The sequence below is a fragment of the Solanum pennellii genome, chromosome 9 (genome assembly GCF_001406875.1).
Source record: "Solanum pennellii chromosome 9, SPENNV200".
Classification (NCBI taxonomy): domain Eukaryota; kingdom Viridiplantae; phylum Streptophyta; class Magnoliopsida; order Solanales; family Solanaceae; genus Solanum; species Solanum pennellii.
In genome coordinates this window covers 47,350,628-47,378,517 of record NC_028645.1, presented here as the reverse complement: position 1 = coordinate 47,378,517, position 27,890 = coordinate 47,350,628, and the positions used below count along the sequence as shown (strand labels likewise).

Sequence of the window (27,890 nt, the reverse complement as noted above, 5' to 3'; positions counted from 1 at the left end):
TGGTTATGCCTATATGCATATAGAATGATATGCTGTATGTGAAGATGTGTGTGTCACTTGTCTTGGTAGACTTGTCTCCCTCACTTGATACATGTACATTATGAGTATGAACATCTTTACCAAGTAGGCTTAGGCACCTGTGTCTTGTATGTGTATGGATGAATGTTGAATGAAAGTGTAAGATCGATAGACCTAAGATGGTGCCCTACTAAGCATGACTAATATGTGGAGCTTTCTATATAGAAAGAAGGTTAAGAACAAGCTATCCTTATAGACTATTTAGTGTCAGCCCTAGTGGACCCTTCGTTGGTAGGTACATATGACTAGGTAATGAATAAGCTATGGTATCTTTTCATATGCTCCTTTATATTAAACTCACTCTATGAGAACAAAGACTAGCACTGAGTGAATATGTTACGGGTTGTATCTCTCCTTAACAAGGATACTAGAGTAGAATATATGTCGACTTGAGAAGGATACTAGAGTGCATAAAAGACCTTCATATTCCGTGACCATGTTCCTACATGGGATGTGTCCTAGTTCTACCATTGGCAAGTAGAACACCCTCTTTTGGAGTAGGGTAGACTCCGCATTCCGTGCTTAGATAGTATGGTTTATGTCGGTTATTGCCTATTCACATCATCTGGAATACATTCTAGTATTTGATAAGTTCTACAACATTTAGGTAGTGGAATGAGACGCTATCTAGACATGACATGGATAGGATTTGACGGTGCTAGTGTGTAGGTTTCTAGGTCGTTCTATGACAATCATGTCAAGTAGTCAATTAATTCAATATCTTCTAATTGACTTAATGAATGATTATGACTTAAGGTAATGTATGTTTACTGGAATATGATGTATCTAGAATAGCTTTGAGGGTTTCTTAGGTAATATTGAAGAGGGTGTATGGGCGGTCTCTTGTTGTCCTACTTAGGTGAATCTTGGAGTAACCTTAGGTGGGGAGTAAATGAAAGGAAAAGGGAACAATCTTATTGTAACACCCTAAAACGAACTAAGGTGAACTAGAGCTTCATAATTGTTTCATGAGTTAATTTTGTAATAAAATGAGTTATATTAGTGTCCTTAGGCAGTGTACGAAGTTTGGTTAAGTTTGGAGGTCAAACGTTCAAGAACATCCATGATGTTCGGAAGGTGTGTCTTAGAAAGTGTTACATGTGTATTAATGTGTTTGAGTATGTTTTACGTGTTTGCTTTAATCGAAATTATGTAAGATGTTCCTAAGACCTTGACGACTTTGTTTAAAGGTTTAACGTACATGTATGACACCACCTAGGACCTACGATGGGACCTAGAAGAGAACCCCATCTCTTGGCATGTATCTGCTAAGCAGTGACCAAACGACGACCCAAGGGACGGTCCGTTTGTCAACAAACGGTCCGTCGACCATAGGTGTCGTCTGGACTTGAAAGACATCTCTTGAATTATTCTAAGTCCCAACCAATGAGCCTCCACAAATTGGCCTTCGATGGACAAGTGGTCCGTTGGTTAAAGCCGTCTGTGAGGACTGCCCAAAGGCTGTCATGTTTTGCAGCTTTGGCTTGGGGTGTTTTGTAAATTAACCCCAATTATTTTATGAACCTAGTACCATATTTTTAGTGATTTTAGGGTATATTAAATTAGTTTTATGTCCTATACCTAGAAAAGATCTCTCACTTTATATTCGAACTCTCTCTCTAAAAACAAACTCTCTCAAAGTCAGCAGTGGAGATAAAACTCAAGGAAGAACTAGGAGGGATGGTTGGACGTGTATATTCATCAAAATTGGTGGGTTTCCTTCTCATTGAGGTATCATAGTCATCATTAAACCTCTTCCATTCAAGGAGTCATTTGTAAAAGATTTCAGAAAAGGTTTTCAAACTCTACCCTCTTCTATTTTTGATTCTAAGCATGGGTCTCTTCATGTAAAAGTGTTATAATGATTCAAATATGTTCTTCTAGTATTAATTGATGATTTTAATATCAAAACCCGGTGAACTCATGTTGATGCATATTTCTAACTTTTAGCTTAAGAAATGGGTTAAATGAACATGTTTGTGTGGGGTAGGAACGTAGGTTTCCTTATGTTGTCATTATGAATTAGCTACTGCTTTATGGTCCTTATTATGATGAAATAATTTAGAATTTATTATAGGTGGTGAAAGATTGGTTAAATGTTAAGTTCGTTTTATTGTATAATTCTTTTTTTGAATTGCTCTTGAGTGATATGGTCCACCTTATTGGTGGCGGTGTTTACTTGATGTATTTTGATATATTTGGCATGTATTGTGAGTATGTCTTTGAAGGCCTAATGTGTTAAATGAAGGGGTACGGAAGATGGTTCTTGTAATGTGCATTAAGAAGCTTGAATTATATTTTTTGCTGAGATTATGCCTAAATGAAGTAATGTATATGTTGAGCATGTTGAAGTGTGAAATGTGATGAATGAAGGTCTAAGCATGTATAGAATTTAATGTAAGTGATATGATGCTTATATTCAAGGTGTGTTCACATACACATACACTTGAATGAATGAATGAATCTAAGTTGAGTCAAAGTGGGAGTTTTGGGTGAACACTCTTCGTGAGTTGAGATAAAGGGTTTAGTAGCAACCTCACTACATCCTAAGAGCTTTCTATTATAGGTCAGAGGATGAATGCCCTTTGAGAGTTGATATGTGGTGTTCACTAGTTATCCTTAACCTATAGAATATAATGTTGACAATCCGTGAGGAATTATGCTTAGCACCGAGAGGATATGAAGAAGGGGTGGTTACACTTCGTGAGTTGAGATGTTGTATTCTAATACATCTCTTGAGATGAGTACTCCTTGTTAGTAGAGAATGAGTAACTTAGTAGCAATATCCTTATCCCTTAAATATGCGTCCGAATAGATGTATCTATTGGGAAAGCCATGTAATAGCTAAGAGAATGACCTTACTCTAGGAAACTAAGGATCCCTCATCCGATAAGGGTTAATATTGGGATTCCATGTCTAACTCTCATCGTCTATATCTGTTAAGTTAACCCCCACAAAAGAAATGAATGTACTAAGTCTTGTAACAGAGTGTACTACTTAGGGTAGGTAGTGGAATGGGGCGCTATCAATACATTGCACTAAGTAGGCATTCCGAAAAGGGAGTCTTAGTGAGTTTTATATGAATTGAATGATCCAAGTCTTCTAAAAGAGTGTACTACATAAGTTTGGTGGTGGAATGGGATTCCATCTACCCTGTGCACTAAGTAGGCATTTCGAAAGGAAAGTCTCGGTATATCTTATTTGAGTGTTCTTCTAACGTCTTGTTATTGAGCGGTGACTTGTTGTCCCAAGTGGAGTAAGCTTATAGTAGGTAGTCCTAAGGATCTCTTATGTGTGTATTGAAGGAGGTGTATGGGAGTTTCCCTCATCTCTTACTTTGGAGAGTCTTAGCATAACCTTGGTTGGGGAAACTACTACGGAAATGAGTTCACTTCCTCTTGCTTGAATTTGGGAGTTCACTATTTTGGGAATGAATAAGTTCACTGTAATGTTCAAAATGGCTCACAGCAAGTATTGGAGGGTTTTCTGTAAAATGGTCCTTTTTGCGAAAATTATGGAAATCCTTCTCTTATATTGTTTTAGTTATAACTTCACGAATTCTTTACTTATTTGGCATGAAAGCTTATTTTATTAAGATGTCCCCTTTTGCATGTTTTTGCATATGCCATACTTAGTACATTGTTTTGTACTAACCCCATACTTTTGTATACTTAATTAGTATTGGTTGAAGACTTTTGAAGACTAGAAGGCGAAACTTGGGTATCTACCTCTCAAGAAGAAGTATGTACTCATATATCCGAGGGCATAGTCCTATTTTCTTAGTTTCTATCTTTAAGACTTAACTTGTATTTCTTTTAAAATGTGAAGGGTCGTTTCCCTAAGATTATTTATGTCATGTCTTTAAGTTGTCTTGTGAAGACGAGATTATTCCTAGCTTTTATGAAAGATGTTCCTTTTATTATGTTATTCATGAAAAGTTTTAAATTCGACACTACTTTTCATGTCATATGTAATTAATGATAGCTATGGCTTGTACAATACCTCCGAAAGGTCAAGTATTCAATTTTGTTGACCCATGGGTTCTCTCTAACTTCTAGGGGGTACTGTTGGGTCGTGAAACTTATCTTAGGTAGTCTTATGGATTGTTTAGATAGACTTGAACAGGGTGTATGGGTGGTATCTTCTTGTCTTACTTATGTAAGTCCTAGGATAATCTTTGGTGGGAGGTGTATACGATTATATGGGTTTAAGTGATGTTGATGCTATATTGTGGAATGTGAATTATGTGCATATATGTTGACTTGTAAGTGACTATTTTACTTGTCTTAAAAGGTTTCTCAAAAAGAGTATCTTTGATAGAAAAGTCTGTTTATCATGATTTCATGCATTATGTCATACTTAGTACATGTATTTGTACTAATTCCATACATTTTGTCTATCTCCAAAGGTGTAGGATGCATTTGAGAGGAGTCTCGAAGTGGAAGCTTGGATTAGTGTTAATTCAATAAAAGAGTTGGTATGTCCTCACTAGATCCGATGACATCTTGATGTTTAGATTTCCTTATTGAAAGTATTGTAATAGACTTAGCTATTTTCTATATGATGAAGTATGACTCGTGTCCCGATATATTCGTTTGTCTAAGATGGTGACTTTGCGACTTAGCCTTTAATTATGTTTTCTATAAAGATATATTTTGAAGTATTTTTAATTCGTGTGAAAAGTTTTACTTACGGACTATTTTTCGTACATGTATGCAATGAACTATGTAAAATGGCTTGTACAAGACCTCCGAGAGGTCAAGGATGTCATTTTGTGATTCGAGAATGCCCTAACTTCTAGGGGATACTCTCGGGTCATTACAAACTTTGTATCAAAGCATAGGTTACAAAAGTATTCTTAAAGATAAAAAAGTCTCAAAAAAGCCACGTCTAGTAGTGTCTTGTTCGTTTGTGTTAGCGCGACACATCCATTAGCGAGAGGATATAGGACGATAGTGTTTCCCTTCTTTACTCTTGTATCGTGCAGTTTATTTAAAAGTTATAAGTGTCCTTTCTTAATTTTTTCTTTTATATTTATAGGATATGAATATGATAAGGACACCGGCTAGGAGGGTTGATGAGGAGATGGTGATTAGGATTGTTCCTCCCCAAGTTGAGCAAGTTCAGCAAGTGGAACAAGATCATCAAGGTGCTCAAGATCCTCCCCATGGTGATCATTTTCCTATTGTGGGTGGAGGTAATGAGTTTCCGGTGGTTCCTCTAGTTAAGGATAATAGTGATATTAGAGAGGCTATCCTTACCCTAGACAAGGTTATGACAACTCAAGTGAATAGAGACATTGGTTGTAAGGTGAAATCTATGTAGAGTTCTGTGACCTCTAGAGTAAGGGACTTTGTGAGGATGAATCCTCCTATATTCTTTTATTTTAAGGTGGAAGAAGATCCCTAACCTTTCTTGGATTCGATGTATAAGATAATGCATGCTATAGGAGTGACTTCTAGGGAGAAAGCAGAGTTAACTTCGTATTAATTGAAAGGTGTTGATCATGTATGGTTTACTCAATGGAAGGATAATAGACTAGTTGAATCGGTCCCCTTAGAGTGAGAAGAGTTTAAGGAAGTATTCTTAGAATGGTGCTTTCCTCGTGAGAAGACGAAGGTTAAGATTGAGGAATTTATAAATCTTAGGCAAGGTAGCACGAGTGTTGAGGAATATTCCTTCAAGTTTATCCTATTGTCTAAGTATCTCCATCCTTGGTGTCTAACACTATGGATGAGATGAGTAGGTTATTGACCAGTGTTTCGGATATTGTGAAGGAAGAATGTCGTACAACTATGCTCCATAATAACATGACTCTATCTAGGCTTATGGAGTATGCTCAATCCATTGAAGAGTCTAAACATGGGAGGAGAAGTAGAGATGCTAAGAGGTGAAGAACCGATGAGAAATATCAACCTAAGTTTAACAAGAGGGCTTCATATCAAGATGGTTCTAGTGCTCCTAAGGCAAATTATGAGAGAGGTGGTGGTTCCCAAGTAGTTAAGACTTCTTGTGCTACTTTTGAGAAGAAGCACTTTGGGAAGTGTCCATCCGGTACTAATGGGTGCAATAGTTGTGGTAAGGATGATGACAAGGTGGGAGATTGTCCTTCTATTGTTTCTAGGGGAAGAGAGACCAAGCAAGTTCCTCCTAATGTACAAAATGATGTTGCTCCAAAGAGGAATCACTTCTATTTCTCTGAGCCAAAGTAAAAAACTGGATCATGATGATGATGCCGGTAAGTTATAGTTCTCTCTCTTTAGTTATATGAATTCCTTCTAAGTGGGGAAGTATGGTGAGTAGTAAAATGGTGATTTTTTGTATCATCTCTTCAATTCAACTCAAGCTTGAGAGGTAGAATGTCATGGTAGCATGTTGCATGTTGCATTGTGTTTAGGAGTCTAGTTGAAATTAATGTTCATTGATTCCTTGAATTGTGCATTTCATGAAGTTATGATTTTGTTTTAAAATGAGTTTATATGCTTTAATATCTCATATTTTCATGCTTCCATCATAAATTGCTTAAGAGATGCATTTTTTTGAAAATTAAGAATGTTTCACTGTAAAGAAATTGTTGCTCACTATAAAGATATTGAAATTCTGACTAAATTGTTCTTTCAAGAAAAATGGTTATGATGTGTATAGAACTATTGTATATGAGAATCATAATATGTGGAGTAGGAAGTTCCTCCTATATGAAATGAATATATATGTATTATTGTATGATAAGTTGTAGAAGTAGTGTCTATCTTCTTGTTGTTTTTAAGTCTCTTAAAATAAGCGAAATTAATGTTCTCCTACATATTTGTATTGTATAATGTGTGGTATGGTAATGAGCTGCTAGTATTTGAGTCTTAACTCTTAAAAATGTTCAAAGTGTTGCAAGTGCCATTCGAGGACGAATGCTGTCCAAGTGGGGGAGATTGTAACGTCCCTTAAAATGAGCTAGGTTGAACAAGAGCCTAAAACTTTTTTCATGATGTTTTAATGCAATAAAATTGTTAATAATAGTGTTCTTACGCAGTATATAAATTTTGGAAGTGTTTGGAAGTCATATGTCCAACAACGTCTAAGACGTTCAGAAACTAGTCGATGTTTAACTAGTGTGTCGACGTGTTTTGTAGTGTTGTTTTGGGAAATGATTTGAAAGTGAAATTCAGTACCGAGGATTCCTACACGTATCCTGATATACAAAAGGTCATAAATTCTTAGAACGACACCCTGCGGACCAACAAAAGGGTCCCCATAAAGGACCCAAACAAGGGACAATCAAGCTGCTGCGCTAGCCAGATTTTGGTAGTGGCTGCACGTCGCGCCGCTGATACTTAAAGGGAAAATTTCATTCTCTGAGACGCGGGGATGTCATGAACCATTATGTCCCCAAATTTTCCAAAAACAAGATTTAAAAATGCCTCCGCAACACACAGTAAACTCCCAGATTTTGTTGCGTCGTTTTCAAGTTAAATTTGATTTGGTTAAATTGTCCAATAAGTTAAGGGGTCCTTTGGGTAATTTATGGGTGGATTATTGAAGTTTATTAGACCTTTTTAAACCCATAAACTCACCAATCAAAGCTAAACCCTCAAATCAAAACAAAACCTCTACATTGTTCTCTCCAAAACCTCCATTGTTAAAGCTTGGGAGCTCCAAGGAAAAAGATAGATTTCTCAAGTTTCTATCCATCAATGTTGAGGTATTTTCATCATAATTATGGTATGGTTTGTTCATCCTTGATATCTCTTTCTTCAAGGAGTCAATTCCAATTGTTTTATTAAAGATGATCAAAACATGAAAACTTCTATTTTAAACTTCTAGCCATGGGTTCTTGCATGAAAGGTTTTGAATAAATCTTTTAAGACTGAATTGAAGTTAATGAAATGTTTTAAAGCTATAATAACTATGAACCCATGCAAATCATGCAATCCTTATTTTTACTATATTATGGGTGATGTGATCATGTCTCAATGCTTATGAATTCTAGTGTAGTTTTCATTGGGCTATAAAATGATGTAAGAATTGCATTGGCTTTATGCATAGGCTGTCTTGGATTGATAAACCTATATTGAATTGATTTAGATTAATTTAGTATTATGATTTTTATATTGAATTGATGATCATGGTCATGGGTAAAGACCTTTGAGTATTGTATTAGATGATTTAGCTATGGATTGAAGTGGTGAGAATGGATTGGTGGTACGCTGCCCTAATTCTCTTTTTTATGTAATATAGGTATTGAATTATGTTGTTATTGGTATTTTCCACTTATGGTGGCGGTTCTATGTGCTTTACTTGTGAATTACGTTGTGTCATTTGCGTTACCTTATGTAATACGTTCTGTCATTTGCGTTACCTTATGTAATATAATGAACATAGCCTTGTCGGAACTCTTGAGATATGTTATGATGATTTTTTGTAGTTGATTTATATTACGTATATCATATCCATCTTCTTGTGATTAAGGTGAATGTATGTGTTCTTCTATTGATATTATTAGGCAATCATGTTAGACAATGACTATGTCCTTAGGTGTGTAGTCTTAGCAAGTCGATGCATGATTCTTTCTACTTGATTGTGTGAGTCTTATGATGGTTATATTGATGATATGATAGTAGCAAATAGGGTGACCTATAGATGATGTTGGTTATGCCTATGTCCTTATAAAATGATATGCTATATGTGAAGATGTGTGTGTGTCTTGTCTTGGTAGAATTGTGTCCCTCACTTGATACATGTACATTATGAATATAAACATCTTGACATAGTAGGCATAGGAAGCTTTGTCTTGTATGTGTATGGATGACAGTTTAATGAAAGTCTAGGATCGGTAGACCTAAGATGGCGTGCTTCTAAGAATAACTAATATGTGTATCGTTCAATATAGAAAGAAGGTTAAAGCTATCCATATAGACCATTGAGTGGCATCCCTAGTGGACACATCATTGGTAGGTGCATTATGAATAGCTAATGAATAAGAGATGGTACCTTTTCATATGTCCCTTTTTATTGAACTAACTCTATGAGTACAAATGCTAGAACCGAGTGAATATTTTATGGGTTGTAGCTCTACTTAAGAAGGAGACTAGAGTACAATATATCTCTACTTGACAAGGAGACTAGAGTGCATTAAAGACCTTGATATTCGTGAACCATGTGCCTACATGGGAGGTGTTCTAGTTCTACCCTTGGCAAGTAGAACACCCTCCATTAGAGTAGGGTAGACTCCGGATTCAATGCCTAGCTAGTATGATAATGTCGGTTATTTCCTATTCTCATCATGTGGTATACATTCTAGTATTTGATAAGTTCTACAATGTTTACATAGTGGAATGGGACGCTATCTAGAAATGGCACGAGTAGGCTTTGGTGGTGCTAGTGTGTAGGTTCTCTTTGTCTTTCTAAGACCATCATGTGAAGTCCTTAATGAATGAAATGTCTTCTAATTCACTTAATGAATGATTATGGCTTTAGCTAATGTATGTTGACAAGAATGTGATCTATCTAGGGTAGAATTGAGGGTTGCTTAGGTAAGCTTAAAGAGGGTGTATGGGCGGTCTCTTCGTGTCCTACTTAGGTGAATCTTTGAGTAAACTTAGGTGAGTAGTAAATGAAAGGAAAAGGGAACAATCATATTGTTAGGTAGTCATAATGATTATTTAGGTGGGCTTGAAGAGTGTGTATGGATGGTCTCTTCTTTTCTTACTTAAGTAAGTCTTAGGATAACCTTTGGTGGGAGGTGTATACGTTTATATGGGTTGAAATGATGTTGATGCAATATTGTTGAATGTGACTTATATGCATATTTGTTAACTTTTAAGTGGCTATTATACTTGTCTTAAAAGGTTTTCTAAAAAAGAGCATGTTTGATACAAAAGTTTGTTTATCACGATTTTATGCATTATGCCATACTTAGTACAAGTGTTTGTAGTAATTCCATATATTTTGTGTATATCGAAAGGTGTAGGTGGCATTTGTGAGGAGTCTCAAAGTGGAAGCTTGGATTAATGTTTGTTCACGCAAAGAGGTTGTACGTCCTCAGTATATTTTAGAACATCTTCATGTTTGGGTATCCTTAATGAAAGTATTGTAATAGGATTAGCTATTTTCAATATGATGATGTATGGGTCATTTCCCGAAATATTTTTATGTCTAAGATGGTGACTTTGAGACTTAGCCTTTCATTATATTTTTCCATATAATATATATTTTGAAGTATTACTAATTTGTGTGAAAAGTTTTAATTCCACACTACTTTTCATACATTTATGAAACGAACGTGTAAAAGGGCTTGTACAAGACCTCCGAGAGGTCAAGTACTCCATGTTGCGATTAGAGAATGCCCTAACTTCTAGTGGGTATAGTCGGGTCAATACAGGTGTGGTTGTACATCATAACTCCGATTCGTATTTGGTGGTTGAGGTGAAGTCTAAGAAACACCTTGATCCATTATTGATGGAGTTGAAAGAATCGGTTCTTAGAAAAAGGAATGAGTAATTCTCCCAAGGGGGGATGTTCTTAGGTACCAAGAGAGATTGTGTGTTCCTAATGTGGATTATTTGAGTTATATGATCCTTGAGGAAGCTTATGAAACTGGTACTCCATTCAATCGGTTTCTACAAAGATGTACCATGATCTTAGAGAGTTATTTTGGTTGGATAGCCTAAAAATGGACATTGTGGAGTTTGTTGCAAAGTGTCCCAATTGCTAACAAGTGAAGGCCGAGCACCAAAAGTTTAGTGGTTTACTACAAGAAATCCAAATTTCTACTTAGAAGTAGGAAGATGTTAACATAGATTTCATAGTAGGACTGCCTCGGACTCGAAAGCAATATGACTCTACATGGGTGTTAGTGGATAGATTGACCAAATCCGCTCACTTTATTCCCATTTAGACTGCTTATACGACGGAAGATTATGCAAGTATCTATATTTACAAAATAGTGAGTCTTCATGGGGTTCCTTTTTCCATAATATCGGATAGAGGTTCTAAATTTACATCTAGATTTTTGAGATCATTTCAAAGAGGTTTGGGCACTCAAGTGAAGTTAAGCACCGCTTTTCGTCCTCAAACAGATGGTCAATCGAAGCTGACTATTCAAACTCTTGAAGATATGCTTAGATCATGTATCATCTACCTCAAGGGAAATCGAGATGAGCACTTGCCATGGGTGGATTTCTCATATAAGAAAAATTATCATTCATCCATATCTATGGCTCCTTTCTATGCATTGTATGGTAGTGGGTGTAGATCTCCTATTGGATTGTTTGAGGTTGGCGAGTCTTCGCTTCTTGATCCCAATTTGATCTATAAGACCTTAGAGAAAGTTCATATCATAAGGAACCATTTTCAAACAGCCTATAGTAAGCAAAAGTCTTATGCCGATCATAGGAGAAGAGATTTAGAGTTTGAAGAAGGTGATAAGGTGAATTTTAAAATTTCGCCTACGAAAGGGGTAGTTAGATTTGGTAAGAAATGGGAAGTTAATTCCTTTTTATGTGGGTCCCTATGAAATTTTTCAAAATGTTGGAAAGGTTGAATATTAATTTAAACTCCCTAGTGCACTATCTTCGGTTTATCCAGTTTTCTATGTTTCCGTGTTTAAGAATTGCATTGGTAATCCCGAGTACATTCTTCCTATTGAGGGTCTTGGTGTGATAGAGAACCTCTCCTATGAGGTGGTTCTAGTTGAAATCCTTGATCGTAAAGTGAAGAGGTTGAGGAACAAAGAGTTGGCCTCCGTAAAAAAGTGTTAAGGAGAAACACTTAGTTGAGGGAGCAGCATGGGAGGACAAAGTCGAAATGAAGTCCGATTATCGTCATATCTTTCCTAACGAAGGTAAATTATTCTTACTAATAATGAAATTAATAACTAAATTTGAGTTTCTTTGAATTTGACTTGTTTTTCAAAGATATACATATTTCTGGTAAATATATTTTTTGCCAAAATGAGTCTCATGAAAAATGCTCTTTTGCTTAATTTTCACTATTTGTGAATTTGGCATGTTGTTTCCTTCATAAAATGATATTGAGAATGTTGATATGTTGAGAAAGGAATTTTGGCATAGTTGACTCTTAAATGATATGTCGATCTCATGTTGTTGTGAGAAGGAAATTCCTCATGTTGTAATTTTGAGCTCTTATGTATGAAAATGATGTTTTGAGTTGCTTGTGAAAATTCCATTATTATGTATTGAATGGAGTTGTGAAGCACTTCTTGAATAGTTACTAATTTTGATTTTTTCTATTGTTTGTTGTGCTAGGCTGCTAGTCTTGACTCTATCATTTCTTTTTTTAAAAGTTTAGTGTCATTCGAGGAGGAATGTTCCTAAGGGGGGTATAATGTAACACTCCGAAAAGTCATGATATAATATAGAGCCTCAAGTGTATCTTATGTTGGTAATACTTATTTAAGACCTAAATAAATGTGTAAAAGTCATCCAATAAGTTTTAGAGTCAAGACATCAAGGAACGTCCTTGATGTCCGGAAACTAGCTAAATTGAACTAGTTGATGTCCCCAAGTCTGGTCCAGAATTAGGGGGGGGGGGTCAAATGAAGTCTAGAACTTTTAAAAAGACTTTGAATAGGCAAAATGTATTATAGAGTGTCTAAAGTTCAATAAAGACGTCGGAAGGACCACTCGAAGTGTCCTTGAGGAGGACCCCAACATGAATAGGCAGGCTGCCAAAACAGTTTTGCGGCAGCCTAGATTTGGCATTCACTGCGCCACGCGCAGCTGACACGCAGCCTGGCAAATTTAGCCTCATGATGCATGCACCCCACGAGTCGACTGCCTTAAATAAGATTTCGAAAATAAAATATGAAATCAGCCTCGCGACACGAGCCACTTCCCAGATCGTAGGAATCGTATTTTATACGATTTGACTTCACAAAAGGACTAATATAAGTGAGGGGTATTTTAGGTAATTTAGGGGGTGATTATATATAGCCTAACACTACACCATTTTAGGTCTACGGCCACACTAAATCTGGACAACGCTTATAAAGTGTTGCCTAAAATACTTTTGGGAACGCTTTTAAAGTGTAGCCCAAGATTTTGACTTTTAGCTACACTAATATTAGCAACACTTCTAAAGTGTATTATTTAATGGGATAACCTACACTTTATAAGTGTTGTTATAGTTGGCAACAATTACTTACATAAATAGCCACACTTTTAAAGTGTGTTTTTTTTAATTATAAATACAACACATTAAAAATGTGGCCTTAGTGTTTTCACCAAAATTTTATATTCCCTCCAACAATTTTTCATTAAAATTTGATCTTCCTCCCATTTTTATTGGGCCAAAAAAAATACATTAAAAAATATTATTTTCACCTAAAGAACGAAAAAGATAACATTTCCTAAAACTTAAGCTGAAGAACTCAATTTGCAAGAACTGAAGAAGAGGATCGAAGAACGGAAGAAATCGATTTGTACTATGATTTTCATCACATTTCTGTCAAACTTCAGCTGAAGAACATCATTTTCAGCTGAAGAATCGAAGAGCAGTGCGATTTCTTTGAAGATGAACTGAAGAAGACGATTTTCCTCTCAGAGCTTCGTTGTTGAAGATTGGAGAGCTGAAGAACACGATTTTCTTCAAAGATTCCTCAGTAAACTGCCGTTCCAACAGATTTCCTATTGAAAATTGAAAGAAAATGCTTCACAAATCAACTTGCCTCATGTCTTAAAGCTTTAGGGTTGTTGGAATAGAGTTTATCAGGTAAAATTTCATCATCAAAAGTCTAAATTATAGCTTTAAGATTTTAATATTCTTGTGTGTCAGTCAAAAATTTAAGTTAGGGTTTTTATGTTCTTGTTTTGTTGAGACGAATTTTGTTGATTTTGGGAGTTTAGTTTGTAGTTGTATTACGTATAAATGGGCAGATTACCTTTGATACACTAGTTATTTCTCTTGAATGTTGAATGTAGCAGCTGAAGCTAAGTCACTTTTATCTGAAGAACTGAGCTGAAGCTAAGTCGTCTCTCTTCGAAGAACTGAAGTGTAAAATCTGGCGATACCTTCGACATTTTGTCCCTTATATAGATTTTGTCAAGTGTAAGTAGCTACTCTACATGAATTTTGAGAAGGTTTTAATGTCTGTTTTAATATGTTGTCACTGTTTTTTTAGTCTTCCTGAGTTCATGGTTGTGCTCGCGTTAAGCTTGGTTTGTTCCTTTGTTAACCACAATGATTCTGTCTTGTAGCTATTTGCTGGTAAATTTTTTCTTTTTTTCGACTATAGTCTTGAAGTGTCTAGAAGTTATTTCGTTGTTTCTCTAGTGCATTTTCAAGTATAGATCATAAACCTTAGTTCAATATTGCTTAGTTGTTTTGGGATCACCTGATATTGCTGAGAGATTATGAGGAATTTAAAGTATGCATAAATGCCTTGGTTGCTAAGGTGCAAAAGGTTCCCGAGGGAAGTTGGATGCAGGATGGGACTCCTTGGACTGGGAATAATGTTATAGATCATCCTGGAAAGATTCAGGTGCTGAAATTTGGATGTCATTACTAATATTGGCTATTTTTTTCATTTTAGCATTAGTAATTCATTCTTATTGTTATCATTTCCACGTCTTGTTAGGCTAGAATGGGGGGCTAGATACTAATGGTAAAGAATTACCTCGACTAGTATATGTATCTAGAGAAAAAAGACGTGGATTTAAACATCACAAGAAAGCTGGTGCAATGAGTGCTCTGGTTTGTAATGCATAAAGTTTTTACTTTTGCTCTATATATACGCGATATTTCTGCTTATGAGCTTAAAATCTATTTGACAGGTCAGGGTTTCTGTTGTGCTCACTAATGTTACTTATATATTAAATTTGGACTATGATCACTATTAACAACAACAAAGCTAGTAGGGAAGTTATGTGTTTCATGATAGATCCAACGCTTGGGAAGACAGTTAGGTATGTTCAGTTCCCTCAGAGATTGGATGGCATTGATAGGAATGATCCGTATGCTAATAGGAATACTGTTTCTTTGATGTGGGTACAAACTTGTAAAATCAATGAGTACATATATGTTTAACATATCATTTCTCGAAGCTCTTCATAATCGAAAAATTTTGTTCTCAAAAAAATTTTAAATGATATTTGAATAATGTGGTATTCTAATAGAAACTTATGTTTAAGTGAAGTTTGAAGAGCTAAAGTGATTTTCTAATCTAAGTAATTGTACTTTATCGTTATGAAAACAAAGAAGAAATCAGCCACTATGAAGCCATTTTATTTCTCGTAAGTGAAATTTTTTAGAATCATTTTTCACTAGAATATGGTCGTCTTAACTTGTGTGCTTATAGGTTCAGCAGCTGCCAAGTTTTCTCTATAGTTTTACCAGGTTTTTTGCAGAATCATGGTTCAGTTTGCAGGTTTTACAAGCTTAACTTTGTTAATGACAGTATATCAACATATGTAATATTGTCGTCATGATTCATATATAATCATGCAAAAATGAAGTGTCTCAGTGAATCTATTAATAAGTTATAAAAATAAAAAAATTCAATCCATTAATAGACTTGACCAGTGTACCATTTTGAAACTTAGTATCGTATAGTTTTCTCAAATTTTCCATTGAAGCTGGTTAAACTTGCTCTCTTTGTGTTTTGTTTCAATATAATACTATCGAAATATCATGCTTATGAATTTTACTTGTTGAAAAACGATATTATATTCAAAAGTTCAGTTCCCTGTGTCTTGAAGGTTTAACTTTGTTTGAGCTAATACTTAACTTTGTATTTCCTTAGGGAAGGGGATGGCATACTCTGTCGGTGCAAGTGCAAATTATACACCGCATGTGATCGCTGTTAATGCTGGTGAGGTAAGCCTTATGTATTAATAAACTTCAAATGCTCATACTCCATTATGTCTGCTTTATGACCTGAAGAATGAAAGTATGGTGTTTGTCAAAGTTAGAGTTAAGGTGAGACTTATTTTATATGCTCCTTCCATAAGTTATGACTAATTGTAAAATTTTTAGAGAAGGGATACTAGAGAAGTTAATTTGATGCTTATGGACTGCTAAACAAAATTTTCTTTTGACCTTGTCATCCAGCCAAATAGTGGTGTAACTGAAATAAAAGGAATGGTTAACCTAACTAATGAAAGTTCATCAATGCTCAATTTTTAAAACATCATACTAGTTTTTAGGTATGCTCTTGAGAAATTAGGTTAAATATTGCTTCTAATTGGCAATATGTAGTTTACATTTCTCGTGTATTTGACGATATGGATGAAGTATTGTATTCATGTCCATATACAAGGAAACTAATCTATTTGCTATGTCAGATTTAGTTTCCTTGTTTGATCATGTGGAACATATTAACTACACAAGGAAACTAATCTAATTTTCTTTAATTTTTGTTGATGCTGTAATCTACAATCTGGACTTTTGTCTCTTTAGTTGTTGTTAATGTATTTGGTTTAAAGTGAGCTTAGGTTTTCCATCTTTTGTTTCACTGTTTTTTTGGCATTTGTATAGAACATTACAACATGCTATAGGTCTGTACTAGCTTGCAAACTGGTCTGTCTAAACCTCTGCAAATAAACTTTTGCATGGAATGGAATCTACAATCTGCAGATTTGTTGTTAATGTTTTCTGTAACTGCTGCTGCAATCTGTAGAATATCCATGTTATTACCATAACTGCTGCTGCAATCTGTAACTTTTGTTAATGTTTTCACTATGCCTTTTGTGGTTCTATATATAAGTATTTCTGTCAGTAAAGTCTATTTTCTTTCTTATTATATAAAATATCCATGTTATTACCATAACTTTTGACATCCTAGTAGAAGGCATGCTTCCATAACTACAAACAAATAAACAAATAATTATTAGGAGAATCTAATTGTTTGTGTCTCCTCATTAATTCCTTTTTTTAGTGTTCGTGTTAGTTTGCGTGCATCATGGTTATTATATAACACCAAATATTTTATATTGTTTCTTATGAAGTTTGAACCCTAATGCAATTATTCATTGTTGTTGAACTCATTTGGAATTCTAGACACTTAAGGGAAGATCATCTACTTTGAACATCAAAAGACAAGTAGGCATCTACTTTGAACATCAAAAGATGCAATCTAATTTTCTGTAACTGCTGGATTTCTTGCCTCTCTATATTGTTGCAATCTAAACTTCTTACCTCTTCTATATAACTGCCAATATCTTATTTGTGTAGGGAAATGGAGGTGATCAAATTTGAAGTGGATGATGAAGAGTTTTTGAACTATTGTAAAAGTTTAAATACATATTTGATTTATGGTGTACACATTTAGAATATTGATGTATAAGTATGGGTGTGTACACAACACATACTATCTTTTAAAGTACTTTATGGGAAATCTATAAATATGAATTACTTATTAGCGCTAGAGATTATTTATTGCAATATAATATTGGAGTATTTTAATTAGAAATTATGGCATAGGACTGTAAATTGTGTATGCACTTGAGCAAGGACAACACTTCAAAGTGTTGTCATACATTAGATAGAAAAGGCAACACTTGATAAGTGTGGGCAATATGGTAGCAAAGGCCACGCTTCAAGTGTAGCTGATAAGGCAACACTTTTAAACGTAGCAGCAAAAGCGTGACTTTTTTCCTTTTAGGCTACGCTTGAAAGTGTAGCTGATAAGGCAACACTTTTATGCGTAGCTACAAAGTGTGGCCTTTTTGAATTTGAGGCTACACTTAAAAGTGTTGCTCATATGGCGACACTTCTAAGCGTAGGTACAAAGCGTGGCCTTTTTTCCTTTTGGCTACGCTTTTAAGCGTAGCTGATAATCGCCTAAACTCTAAGGTTTCGCTGCTTTCGGCCACACCTGAAAAAGTGTGGCTTAAAGTCAAAAAGTGTGGCCTTTTACCAAAGGCTACACTTTTTCATAGTTTAGGCCACACTTCTCTAGGGTGGTTGGAGACATAAAATGTTGTAGTGTAAGGGTCATTTTTCACTAAACCAAAGAAAATTCCCTAAACAAAAACTAAAACTCTCATCTCTCTCCACTTTCTCTCTCCCGAAATCCTCCATTGAAGGAAAAACAAAGCTTGAAAAAGAAGACCAATTTCTCTAGAATTTCACTTCTATTTCATGAATCAATCTTCAATAAGTAATGGGTTCGTCACTCTTGGGATTACTTTCCCCAAGAGGTCCTTCCAAAGTTGATTTCTGAATAACCCAATTCTATGGAGCTTTCAAATTCTAATGGGTTTTCTTTTAAACTTCAAATTGATGATAAATTGTGATTGCCTATGAATGATTAAGTGTAGATTGTTTTTTAATTGATGTTAATTGATGCAATTTCATGTATATCATGTCCATTTCCCCAAATTCCTCAAATCTTTGATCTTGCTTATGAATTGACGTGAAGTGAAGAATGTATTGACTGTTAGACTAGTTTTATCTATTCTAATTCATTCATGGACTTCCTAGGTTAACATATTGGTGTGATTGGATCTATTTCTTGAATAATTCTTGATGAACCCTATTACCCTAACCCTAGGCTATGAATTGAAGTGAATTTGGATAGTGGTGATGCAATTGACTTAGCTAATGTAGTAATTACTCTTGTGTGATGGTATTACACCCATTGTTAGGTTGAATTGGATGGTTGATGGTAAAACCATGGATGATGGCTTTTCAAGGAGATTGTTAAGTCTTTATGATCTTAAACTTTACTTCAATTATGATTACTTGTGTTTAGTGATGAAGTAATATTAAAGTATACCTTATATTAAGATTGATAGGGTTTGTATGATGTTGAATTGAAATGTCTTGACTATGGTTTGTGAGATTTAAGCAAAGATGTAAATGTTATAAGGATTGTGATAACTTACCAATGTGCCTTATTACGATGTGACTATGTAAGTGTTCTAACCTCACATGTATGAATTGTAATGAAAGGGCCATACTCATGCAATATATACTTGAGCTATGATGATGATGATTATATAAGGGATAGACCCTATGAACAAAACTAAGCTATGATCATTAATAAAGGAATTAAAGACATTTCAAAAGGGACTCTAACTTAGAACAGAGTGAACTTGTAGTTGCGGGGTGGCACCTTCTCAACGTGGGAAGGTTGGGTTCACCATAGTCCTCACTGGGTGGATAGCCTCATAGTCCAAGAAGGGTATAAAGTGATGTTTCCATGACAGCCCCTAAGCTCTAGAAACTATGTTCCACCCTAGAAATAATAGATAGTAGATCCATATAGATGCTATGTTCATGTTTGGTCCTACTTTGGCCGGTAGACCACCTTCCATCGGTGTAAGGTTTTACAATACCGCATTCCACATTAGCTCATGTGGTCTATGTCGGTTAAGGCAAGATGTTCTGAAAAGGTAAAATGAATGTACTTAATGAACTCTAAACTAGGATGACCTAAGGTGTTTAGATTAGTCTAATTAGGGGTATGGGACTCTACCTATACATTGGACTAGTTAGCCTTGAAGGGAGTCTTATGAGGATGTTCCTATGTCTGTTTGCATGTTGATGGAACCGTATGATGTTGAATTCACATATGAATATTTGTTTGGTCTCAATTGCTAAAGTATGATGTTATGTACTCTTAATCACATGATATGTGATGTTGGACATTGGTTGTGGTTCTTGTTAGGTTTACTTGATTGAGTAAGGTTATGGGGCTTTGATTAGTCATTGAGCTAGTGGATTTAATGAGGGTTCATAAGTAATTGTGTTTCATTGGTTATGATGTAATTAACTCTTATATATGCTTGTTGATATCATAACTTGATGATAATTTTGTCTTTGTTATGTTTTCAAGTATGTTGGTATGCATGATAGACTGGGCTAGATTTAGTATGGATGGTCATGTGATTAAGGGGTATTTATTTCATAAATATGCATTAATGACTTTTATTGGTTATTGAATGTGCATAAGGCTTTCCAAATGTAAAATAAAATGCTTTAGTGAAATGTCCTTTTTAGCATGATTTCACTTGTCTTATGTGCATCATACTTAGTACAAGTTTGTACTAACCAATATTTTATGTTTACTACAAATGTAGGATCCGATAGTTGAGCTTATAGAAGCGCTTTGAAGACTAATTGTATATTCCCCAAGAGTTCGGTAGGTCTTCACTTTCTGAGAACAACGTGATTATCAAGCTTTTGATGTTTTTCTAGTTATAAGACTTCTAGTTCATTCCTTTTCATTTCAAGACGATAGATGTTTATCCTATTTGAGGATCTTTGTTGTATTGAGTATGGGTTAAGCAATTGTGGAATTTGTTGTAGATGGTTTAATATGAGACGTATTATAGGCATTCCTATGAGATTATGTTCCTATACTATGTATGTGAAATAAAAGTAGAAGACTCTGTATTGTTCTTATATGAGGGTCTATATATACTCGATAAATATATATATTGTGTGTAAGCGAGAGGTCTAAGTAAACCTCAATGAAGAAGTAATCAAAAAGTTTTAAATTTTCCGCATTTTTAACCTATGAATGTAATGATGTAAGCTAAAAGGCTAGTCTAGTCGTCTTCGAGGACGACAATGCCAATTACGTCTAAGGAGTGCTCCTGGATGTGAAACAAAAGATAATATAGCACCTGGTTCAAGTAAAGCATATACATATCAATAGACAAGACTTGTAACATACAGGTTACCACATCAGGAGAGATCTCTTGTTCATCCGTAGAGTGAAGTGCATAACAACCATTCTTCTTTGGAGGATCCACATTAGAACTACTAGCTTAAGCTTGCCTACCACCTTTTTCGTGCCCCTTAAAATTAGGAAAAACCCTAACCTTGTGTCCACTCTTTCCACACCTGAAGAAATTGTCCGTCCTAACAAGGAAATCACCTTAATGCTTCTTGCCACACTTTCCACAAGTTGGCTTCTTGCTTGGTGAGCTAGTACCTCTTATCTTTTGAAATTTAGGGTTAGACATCCTATTATCACGAGCCTTTGGAAATTTAGAAGGAACTTGTTTAGAAAACCACTTCTTGAACCTAGGATTGTCATTACATATCATAGGTTAAAAAGCGCAGAAACTTTTCATCTACATTAACATCATGAGGTTTACAAAGACCTCTCGCTTAAACATAATCTATACATAGAATTTACATAGACTCCTCGCATAAGAAGTTTCCTTATTCTTATACTTTTATGTCACATATATAATATACACAATATAGAGTCTAATAGAGATGTCTCATATAAAACCATCTAAGTCGGAATAGAACAATTCGGGCATAGCCCTTACAAAAATGTATAATTGCCACTTAGGGATTACAACAATGTCAATAAGAGTGAAATGACTGTCATTAGACTATAGCAAATCACATTGGTAGAATGAGAAAAGGCATCATCCTCGGATCTTGAGTACATACTCGCACTTGTAGAAACGATCCAAGTCTTCCTTGCAAATAGGCCAGGAACCCTTCAATGGCCGAAACTGTCACGACCCAACCCGATGGGCCGTGACTAGTGCCCGTTTTGGACAATCACATACAAACCTGCTAAGTATAACCAATTGAAACTAAGACAATATGGAATTTAATCAAATCAAGACAACCTCAACGCCATATATATATAAAGTGGACCTGTCTCATAAGGAGTCATAACCATTCAACCGTAACAACATACGCGAGCCGACAAGGCCGCCACTATCCAAAGCATAATAGCATGCGCAAGCCGACAAGGCTGCCACTACACAATACACAATGATGTACGCAGCCGACAAGGCTGCCCCTATACAAGTGGACATCCCAAACAAACCATGTCCAGACCATTATCTAAAACATATATACGCAACCCACATAATGTCTACAGACCTCTAAGAGTATAGTAGTGAAAATCGACGGGCCAGGGCCCCGCCATACCCATAGACAAGCAAAAGACTACACAAAAAGTTATGTACCAAAACGACTGGGCTCCGGAATAGTGGAGCTCTCCCAATCAGCAGAGTAGATATCCTAGGCGGGAGGATCACCGAACTGTGCGTCTACACCTGCGGGCATGAAACGCAGCCCCCGAGGAAAGGGGCTCAGTACGGATAATGTACTGAGTATGTAAAGCACAAGGTAAAGATGACAGGATACCAACATGATAAGTCGAAACAAGATATCGCTACACATGTATCTTTTAAGTGAAAATCATGCATATCTTTAACATATAAGGTGCCCAGCTTCCCTAGTAAGGGACTCGGCAAAATAATCATCATATATATACATCATACGTACCCGGCCCTCTAGTGAGGGACTCGGTGAAATAGTCATCACATCATCTCCGTCATCATCATCATCATAACCATCCTCATCACCAATCATATATATAATATACATACCCGGCCCTCTAGTGAGGGACTCGGTGACATATGCAAGAAACTCCGCACGAACATTACCCGGCCCGGGACTCGGTGAAATGATAAATGACTCTATGCACGAGCAGAATATTATGAGCAACCATATGCAATTAAAATCATTTCTTATAACTCAATAGAACAATCAACGTGAACCAGCAAGGAGTATTACCAAAGATTAACGTTTTATCAAGATTATGAACCTTTAATACGATATGGAAACGTAAAATCTCAATGACTCTAAGAAGCACTACCATAGATATGAGAAATCATCATAGCCTTAGACATAGCCGATATATGGAGGAATAGTTGTGGAAGCAAGAATTTACGTCACCTAAACGCTCTAGAAGTAAGTATCAAACCTGTCCGCTATTCGCTCATTTTTAAAACTCATGCCAAACAAAGAAAGAAAGGATAGCGTTACATACCGTATAGTCGAGCCGCACGTCCAATATTTACTGCTCAAGCTATTAATCTATGACAAGCAACAATCGTGCCACAGTTAGATAAACGTCGCGCTTTACTACTTATTGTAAGCTAGCTAATAATCTAACGAAAATCCGGCAGCACTTCCCTTATTTTCCTTCGTCCCAATCCGACAACGACCCAAATTATCCACAGCAATACCAATAACACATATAACCCAACGAATCATATTAAACAGCCCCCCCCCCCAAAATAGTTCCATCTCGGCAACCATAGTAACGAAGCAACAACACACCGAGCGATAACTCGTTTTATAATTCGCAACACATCTACCTTATCGTATTCATCCTTTGGATCATATACCCATAATCATATTAACATATACATAACACCAAAACAGAATTTCTCGCAGTTTGCTTTAATCAAAACAGCCCAAACACTAACACGACACCACTAATAATCCGATTATGGTTTCCGTTTATACTTAGCACATTCAATAACTAAAACAAACTTCCTAAGCTACTGGTCACGCCCCCTTCTTAACATTAATGGCTAATTAACAAAGGTATTCTAAGGAATTAACACACAAAGCAAACAGATTACTAACCAAATTCTTTGCAGCTGCTGGCCAAGAGTTGCATGGTTGGTTTTCTCCATTTCCATGGCTGCCTAAGCCAAGTGGTGAAGAAGATGATAAGTTGCAATGCATTTCACCACCTCATTTATAATATGAAGTGGAGGCAGCCCCCCTCTACACGTGTCCCACTAAGGCCAGCTCCCAATCTGATTCCTTTTAATTTGCCTTGAGTGGTGGGGCCCACTAGATTAATTTAATCCTAATCAGCCACTAATTAATCCCTCACTTAAAGTTAATGGAACTTACATTAGCCAAATCACACTTAATATCACATTTGGAATTAACATCCTTGCCTAATATTTCTTTAATCACTTGGAACTTAAAATAAAATCTCATTCCCCGGACTTACATCTACTAGTTCATGACGCGCACTACGTATAAAAATACGAGGCATAACATCCTTCCCCCCTTAGGAACATTCATCCTCGAATGTTAAGTTAGCGTCTTTACAAAAGAAAATTCCAGCGAGGTCTCTCTAACAGTAATACCTATCAACCTGCATTCCGTAACTTGCAGATGCCTCACAGAGTCACAACTTACTACATAATCTCGTTTATCAATCAATATAGTCAAGCTAGGAATTGAATTACCTGCAGGTACGGGGAACAAGTAAGGATACTTATTCTTCATTTCGTCTTCCGCTTCCCAAGTCATCTCCTCCCTATTATTATTTTTCCACAACACTTTGACGGAAGCCACATCCTTAGTACGTAACCTTCTAACCTGGCGATCAAGTATAGCTACGGGTTTCTCCTCATATGACAACTCCTCTGTTACCAAAACATCATCTACAGGGAATACTCTAGAAGGATCACCAATACATTTACATAGCATCGATACATGGAAGACTGGATGTACCGCCTCCAAATCAGATGGTAGATCCAACTCATAGGCAACCTTGCATATCCTACGAACAATCTGATAAGGCCCAATGTATCTCGGACTGAGCTTCCCCTTCCTGCCGAATCTCATCACACCCTTCATGGGTGATACCTTCAGGAATACCCAGTCACCAATCTGAAACTCCAAATCTCGACGCCGATTATCTGCATATGACTTCTGTCGACTCTGGGCTGCTAATAATCTTTCTTGAATAAGCTTCACCTTGTCAATATCTTGCTGAATCATATCCGGGCCTATTAACTTAGTCTCGCCAACATCAAACCAACCAATAGGTGACCTGCACTTCCTCCCATATAAGGCCTCGTACGGTGCCATCTGGATACTAGAATGGTAGCTATTATTATAGGCAAACTCAATGAGCGGCAAGTGGTCATCCCAGCTACCTTTGAAGTCAATAATACAGGCCCGCATCATATCTTCTAATGTCTAAATAGTATGCTCAGCCTGCCCATCAGTCTGAGGGTGAAATGTTGTGCTAGGGTTCACCTGTGTCCCCAATCCCTTCTGAAACGATCTCCAAAAGTTGGCTGTAAATTGAGCTCCTCTGTTTGATATAATGAACGTGGGAACCCCATGAAGTCTCACTCTCTCCCTGACATACAACCTCGCATAATCTTCAGCCGAATAAGTAGTCCTGACTGGAAGAAAATGGGCCGATTTCGTCAGCCTATCTACAATAACCCATATAGAGTCATACATCCGTTGAGTGCGAGGTAAGCCTGTAATGAAGTCCATATTAATCATCTCCCATTTCCAAGTCGGGAGCTCTATCTCCTGTAATAATCCACCAGGCTTTTGATGTTCGATCTTGACTTGTTGACAATTCGGGCACTGAGCAACAAACTCCGCTATGTCCTTTTTCATGCCATCCCACCAGTATAAGCATCTGAGGTCATGATACATTTTCGTTGACCCTAGGTGAATAGAATAACGGGTAGAGTGTGCCTCTCCCATAACCTGCCGTCGTAGCCCCCCAATATCGGGTACACACAATCTGCCTTCATATCGTAACACTCCGTCAGGTGTAACCTTAAATGGGGTCTTTTCCTTTTGAAGAGCTGCATCTCTATACTGTGCCAGAATAGGGTCCTCGTATTGGTGTCTCTTTACCTCATCTATTATTGAGGACTCAGCAACCTCTCGAATAGACACTCCACTATCTTCTGAATTAGCCAGACGGACTCCAATGCTGGATAGCCGCTGAATCTCCCGAACCATCTCCCTCCTTTCTGGTTGTACATCTGTCAAGCTACCCATGGACTTACGGCTAAGAGCATCTGCTACAACATTTGCTTTCCCTGGATGATATAAAATATCAACATCATAATCCTTTAGCAACTCTAACCACCGCATCTGTCGTAAGTTCAGCTCCTTCTGTTTAAAGATATATTGGAGACTCTTATGATTTGTATAGATGTCCACATGGACACCATATAAATAATTCCTCCATATCTTCAAGGCATGAACCACGACTGCTAACTCCAGATCGTGAGTAGGATAATTCCTTTCATGCTTCCTAAGCTGTAGGGAGGCATAGGCTATAACTTTGCCATGCTGCATCAATACACATCCTAGCCCAACACCCGAAGCATCACAATAAATAACATAGCCGTCTGGTCCCTCCGGAAGAGTTAGGACTGGAGCTTTAGTCAATTTGTCTTTCAATAGCTGGAAGCTTCGCTCACAAGCATCAGTCCACTGGAACTTGGCTGCCTTTTGAGTTAGCCTTGTCAAAGGCGCTGAAATTGAGGCAAACTTTTCTACGAATCTCCTGTAATATCCTGCTAACCCCAGAAAGCTGCGTACGTCAGTAGGTGTCGTAGGTCTGGGCCAAGTCTTTACCGCCTCAATCTTCTGCGTGTCTACCCGAATACCATCAGCTCCAATAATATGCCCCAAGAATGCGACTGAAGTCAACCAGAACTCGCACTTAGAAAACTTAGCATACAACTTCTTGTGCTGAAGCACCCTAAGTACCGTCCTTAAATTGTCTGCATGCTCCTTTTCTGAACGTGAATAGACCAGAATATCGTCTATAAATACAATAAAAAACATATCAAGGAATGGTTTAAACACTCTATTCATTAAATCCATAAACACCGCTGGAGCATTAGTCAGCCCAAAAGACAGCACTCTAAACTCATAATGCCCGTATCAAGTTCGGAATGTCGTCTTTGGAATATCTGCCTCCCTTACCCGCACTTGATGATAACCTGACCGCAAGTCTATCTTTGAAAAACACTTAGCACCCTGCAACTGGTCAAATAGATCGTCAATCCTTGGGAGGGGATACCTGTTCTTTACTGTTACTTTGTTCAGCTGCCTATAATCAATACACATCCGCAACGACCCATCCTTCTTCCTCACAAACAGTACTGGTGCTCCCCAAGGTGATGTACTAGGCCTGATGAAGCCCTTTTCTAGCAAATCTCTCAATTGCTCTTTCAATTCTTTCAACTCAGCAGGTGCCATTCTATAAGGAGGTATAGATATAGGCTGGGTATCTGGCAGTACATCTATAGTAAACTCTATCTCTCGTTCTGGAGGAAGGCCTGGAAGTTCCTCTGGGAATACATCGGGAAATTCATTAACTACCGGGACTGATTGAAGAGTCGGTGCCTCTGCATTTATGTCATGCACTCGAACCAGATGATAAATATAGCCTTTTCTAACCATCTTCCCGGCCTTAAGGTATGAAATGAACTTACCTTTTGGCGATACTGTACTCCCCTTCCACTCAATAATTGGTTCCCCTGGAAATTGAAATCGAACTATCTTTCCTTTGCAATCAACATTAGCATAACAAGCAGCCAACCAATCCATGCCCATGATAATATCAAACTCAATCATATTTAACTCTATTAGATCTGCTACGGTACGATGACTATATATAACCACTGAACAATTCTTATATACTCGCTTAGCTATGACAGAATCTCCTACAGGTGTAGCTACCTCAAATGGTTCTATTAACTCAGACTCTATTCCGATCCTACTAGCAACGAAGGGAGATATAAATGATAAGGTGGAACCTGGGTCTATCAATGCATACACACTTCGGGAGAATAGTGATAATATACCTGTGATCTCATTAGGTGACGCCTCCTGATCCTGCCTATTAGTCAACGCATATATACGATTCGAGGGACCGCTAGAACTGGAAGCTCTACCACGTCCTCTACCACGGCCTGCTGGCGCCTGAATACCTTGCCCCGTAGGGCGCATAGCCACAAAAGAAGATGAACCAGCAACGGACCCAGTAGGCTGTGCCATACCACCTGCACTACCTCTAAGGTGACACTCCCTCATAGTATGACCCTAATTGCCGCAAGAAAAACACGCACATGTAGCCCAACGACATTCCCCAGGATGGGACCTACCACAGCGAGAACACCGAGGCAAAGGTGGCCTCGACTGGCTCAAACCCCTGCCCATGTGTGACCCTGACGCCCTAGAGCTCTGACCAGCTTCCGAATATCCCGTACGATGGAACCCCCTACCCATGGAAC

At 37.0% G+C, this 27,890-nt stretch overlaps 1 protein-coding gene and 1 long non-coding RNA gene across 3 annotated transcripts; one reads left to right on the top strand and one right to left on the bottom strand.

The window, feature by feature from the left end:
* The first annotated feature begins 13,407 nt into the window (after nucleotides 1–13,407).
* Nucleotides 13,408–16,138, top strand: LOC114073992. Of its 2 annotated transcripts, none has more exons than XR_003574518.1 (4): nucleotides 13,408–13,800; nucleotides 14,013–14,136; nucleotides 14,862–14,993; nucleotides 15,830–16,138. It is a non-coding gene; the product is annotated as an uncharacterized LOC114073992 (long non-coding RNA). The 2 variants fall into 2 exon arrangements; XR_003574517.1 differs by having other exon boundaries at nucleotides 14,862–15,071.
* An 8,669-nt stretch (nucleotides 16,139–24,807) lies between these two features.
* On the bottom strand, nucleotides 24,808–27,690 carry LOC114074037. Its single transcript, XM_027911958.1, has 5 exons — nucleotides 27,462–27,690; nucleotides 27,090–27,161; nucleotides 25,977–26,414; nucleotides 25,339–25,658; nucleotides 24,808–25,155 (listed from the first exon to the last, which is right to left on the bottom strand). The coding sequence occupies exons 1-5, from the start codon at nucleotides 27,688–27,690 to the stop codon at nucleotides 24,808–24,810; spliced, it is 1,407 nt and encodes a 468-aa protein (XP_027767759.1).
* Nucleotides 27,691–27,890: the final 200 nt, after the last annotated feature.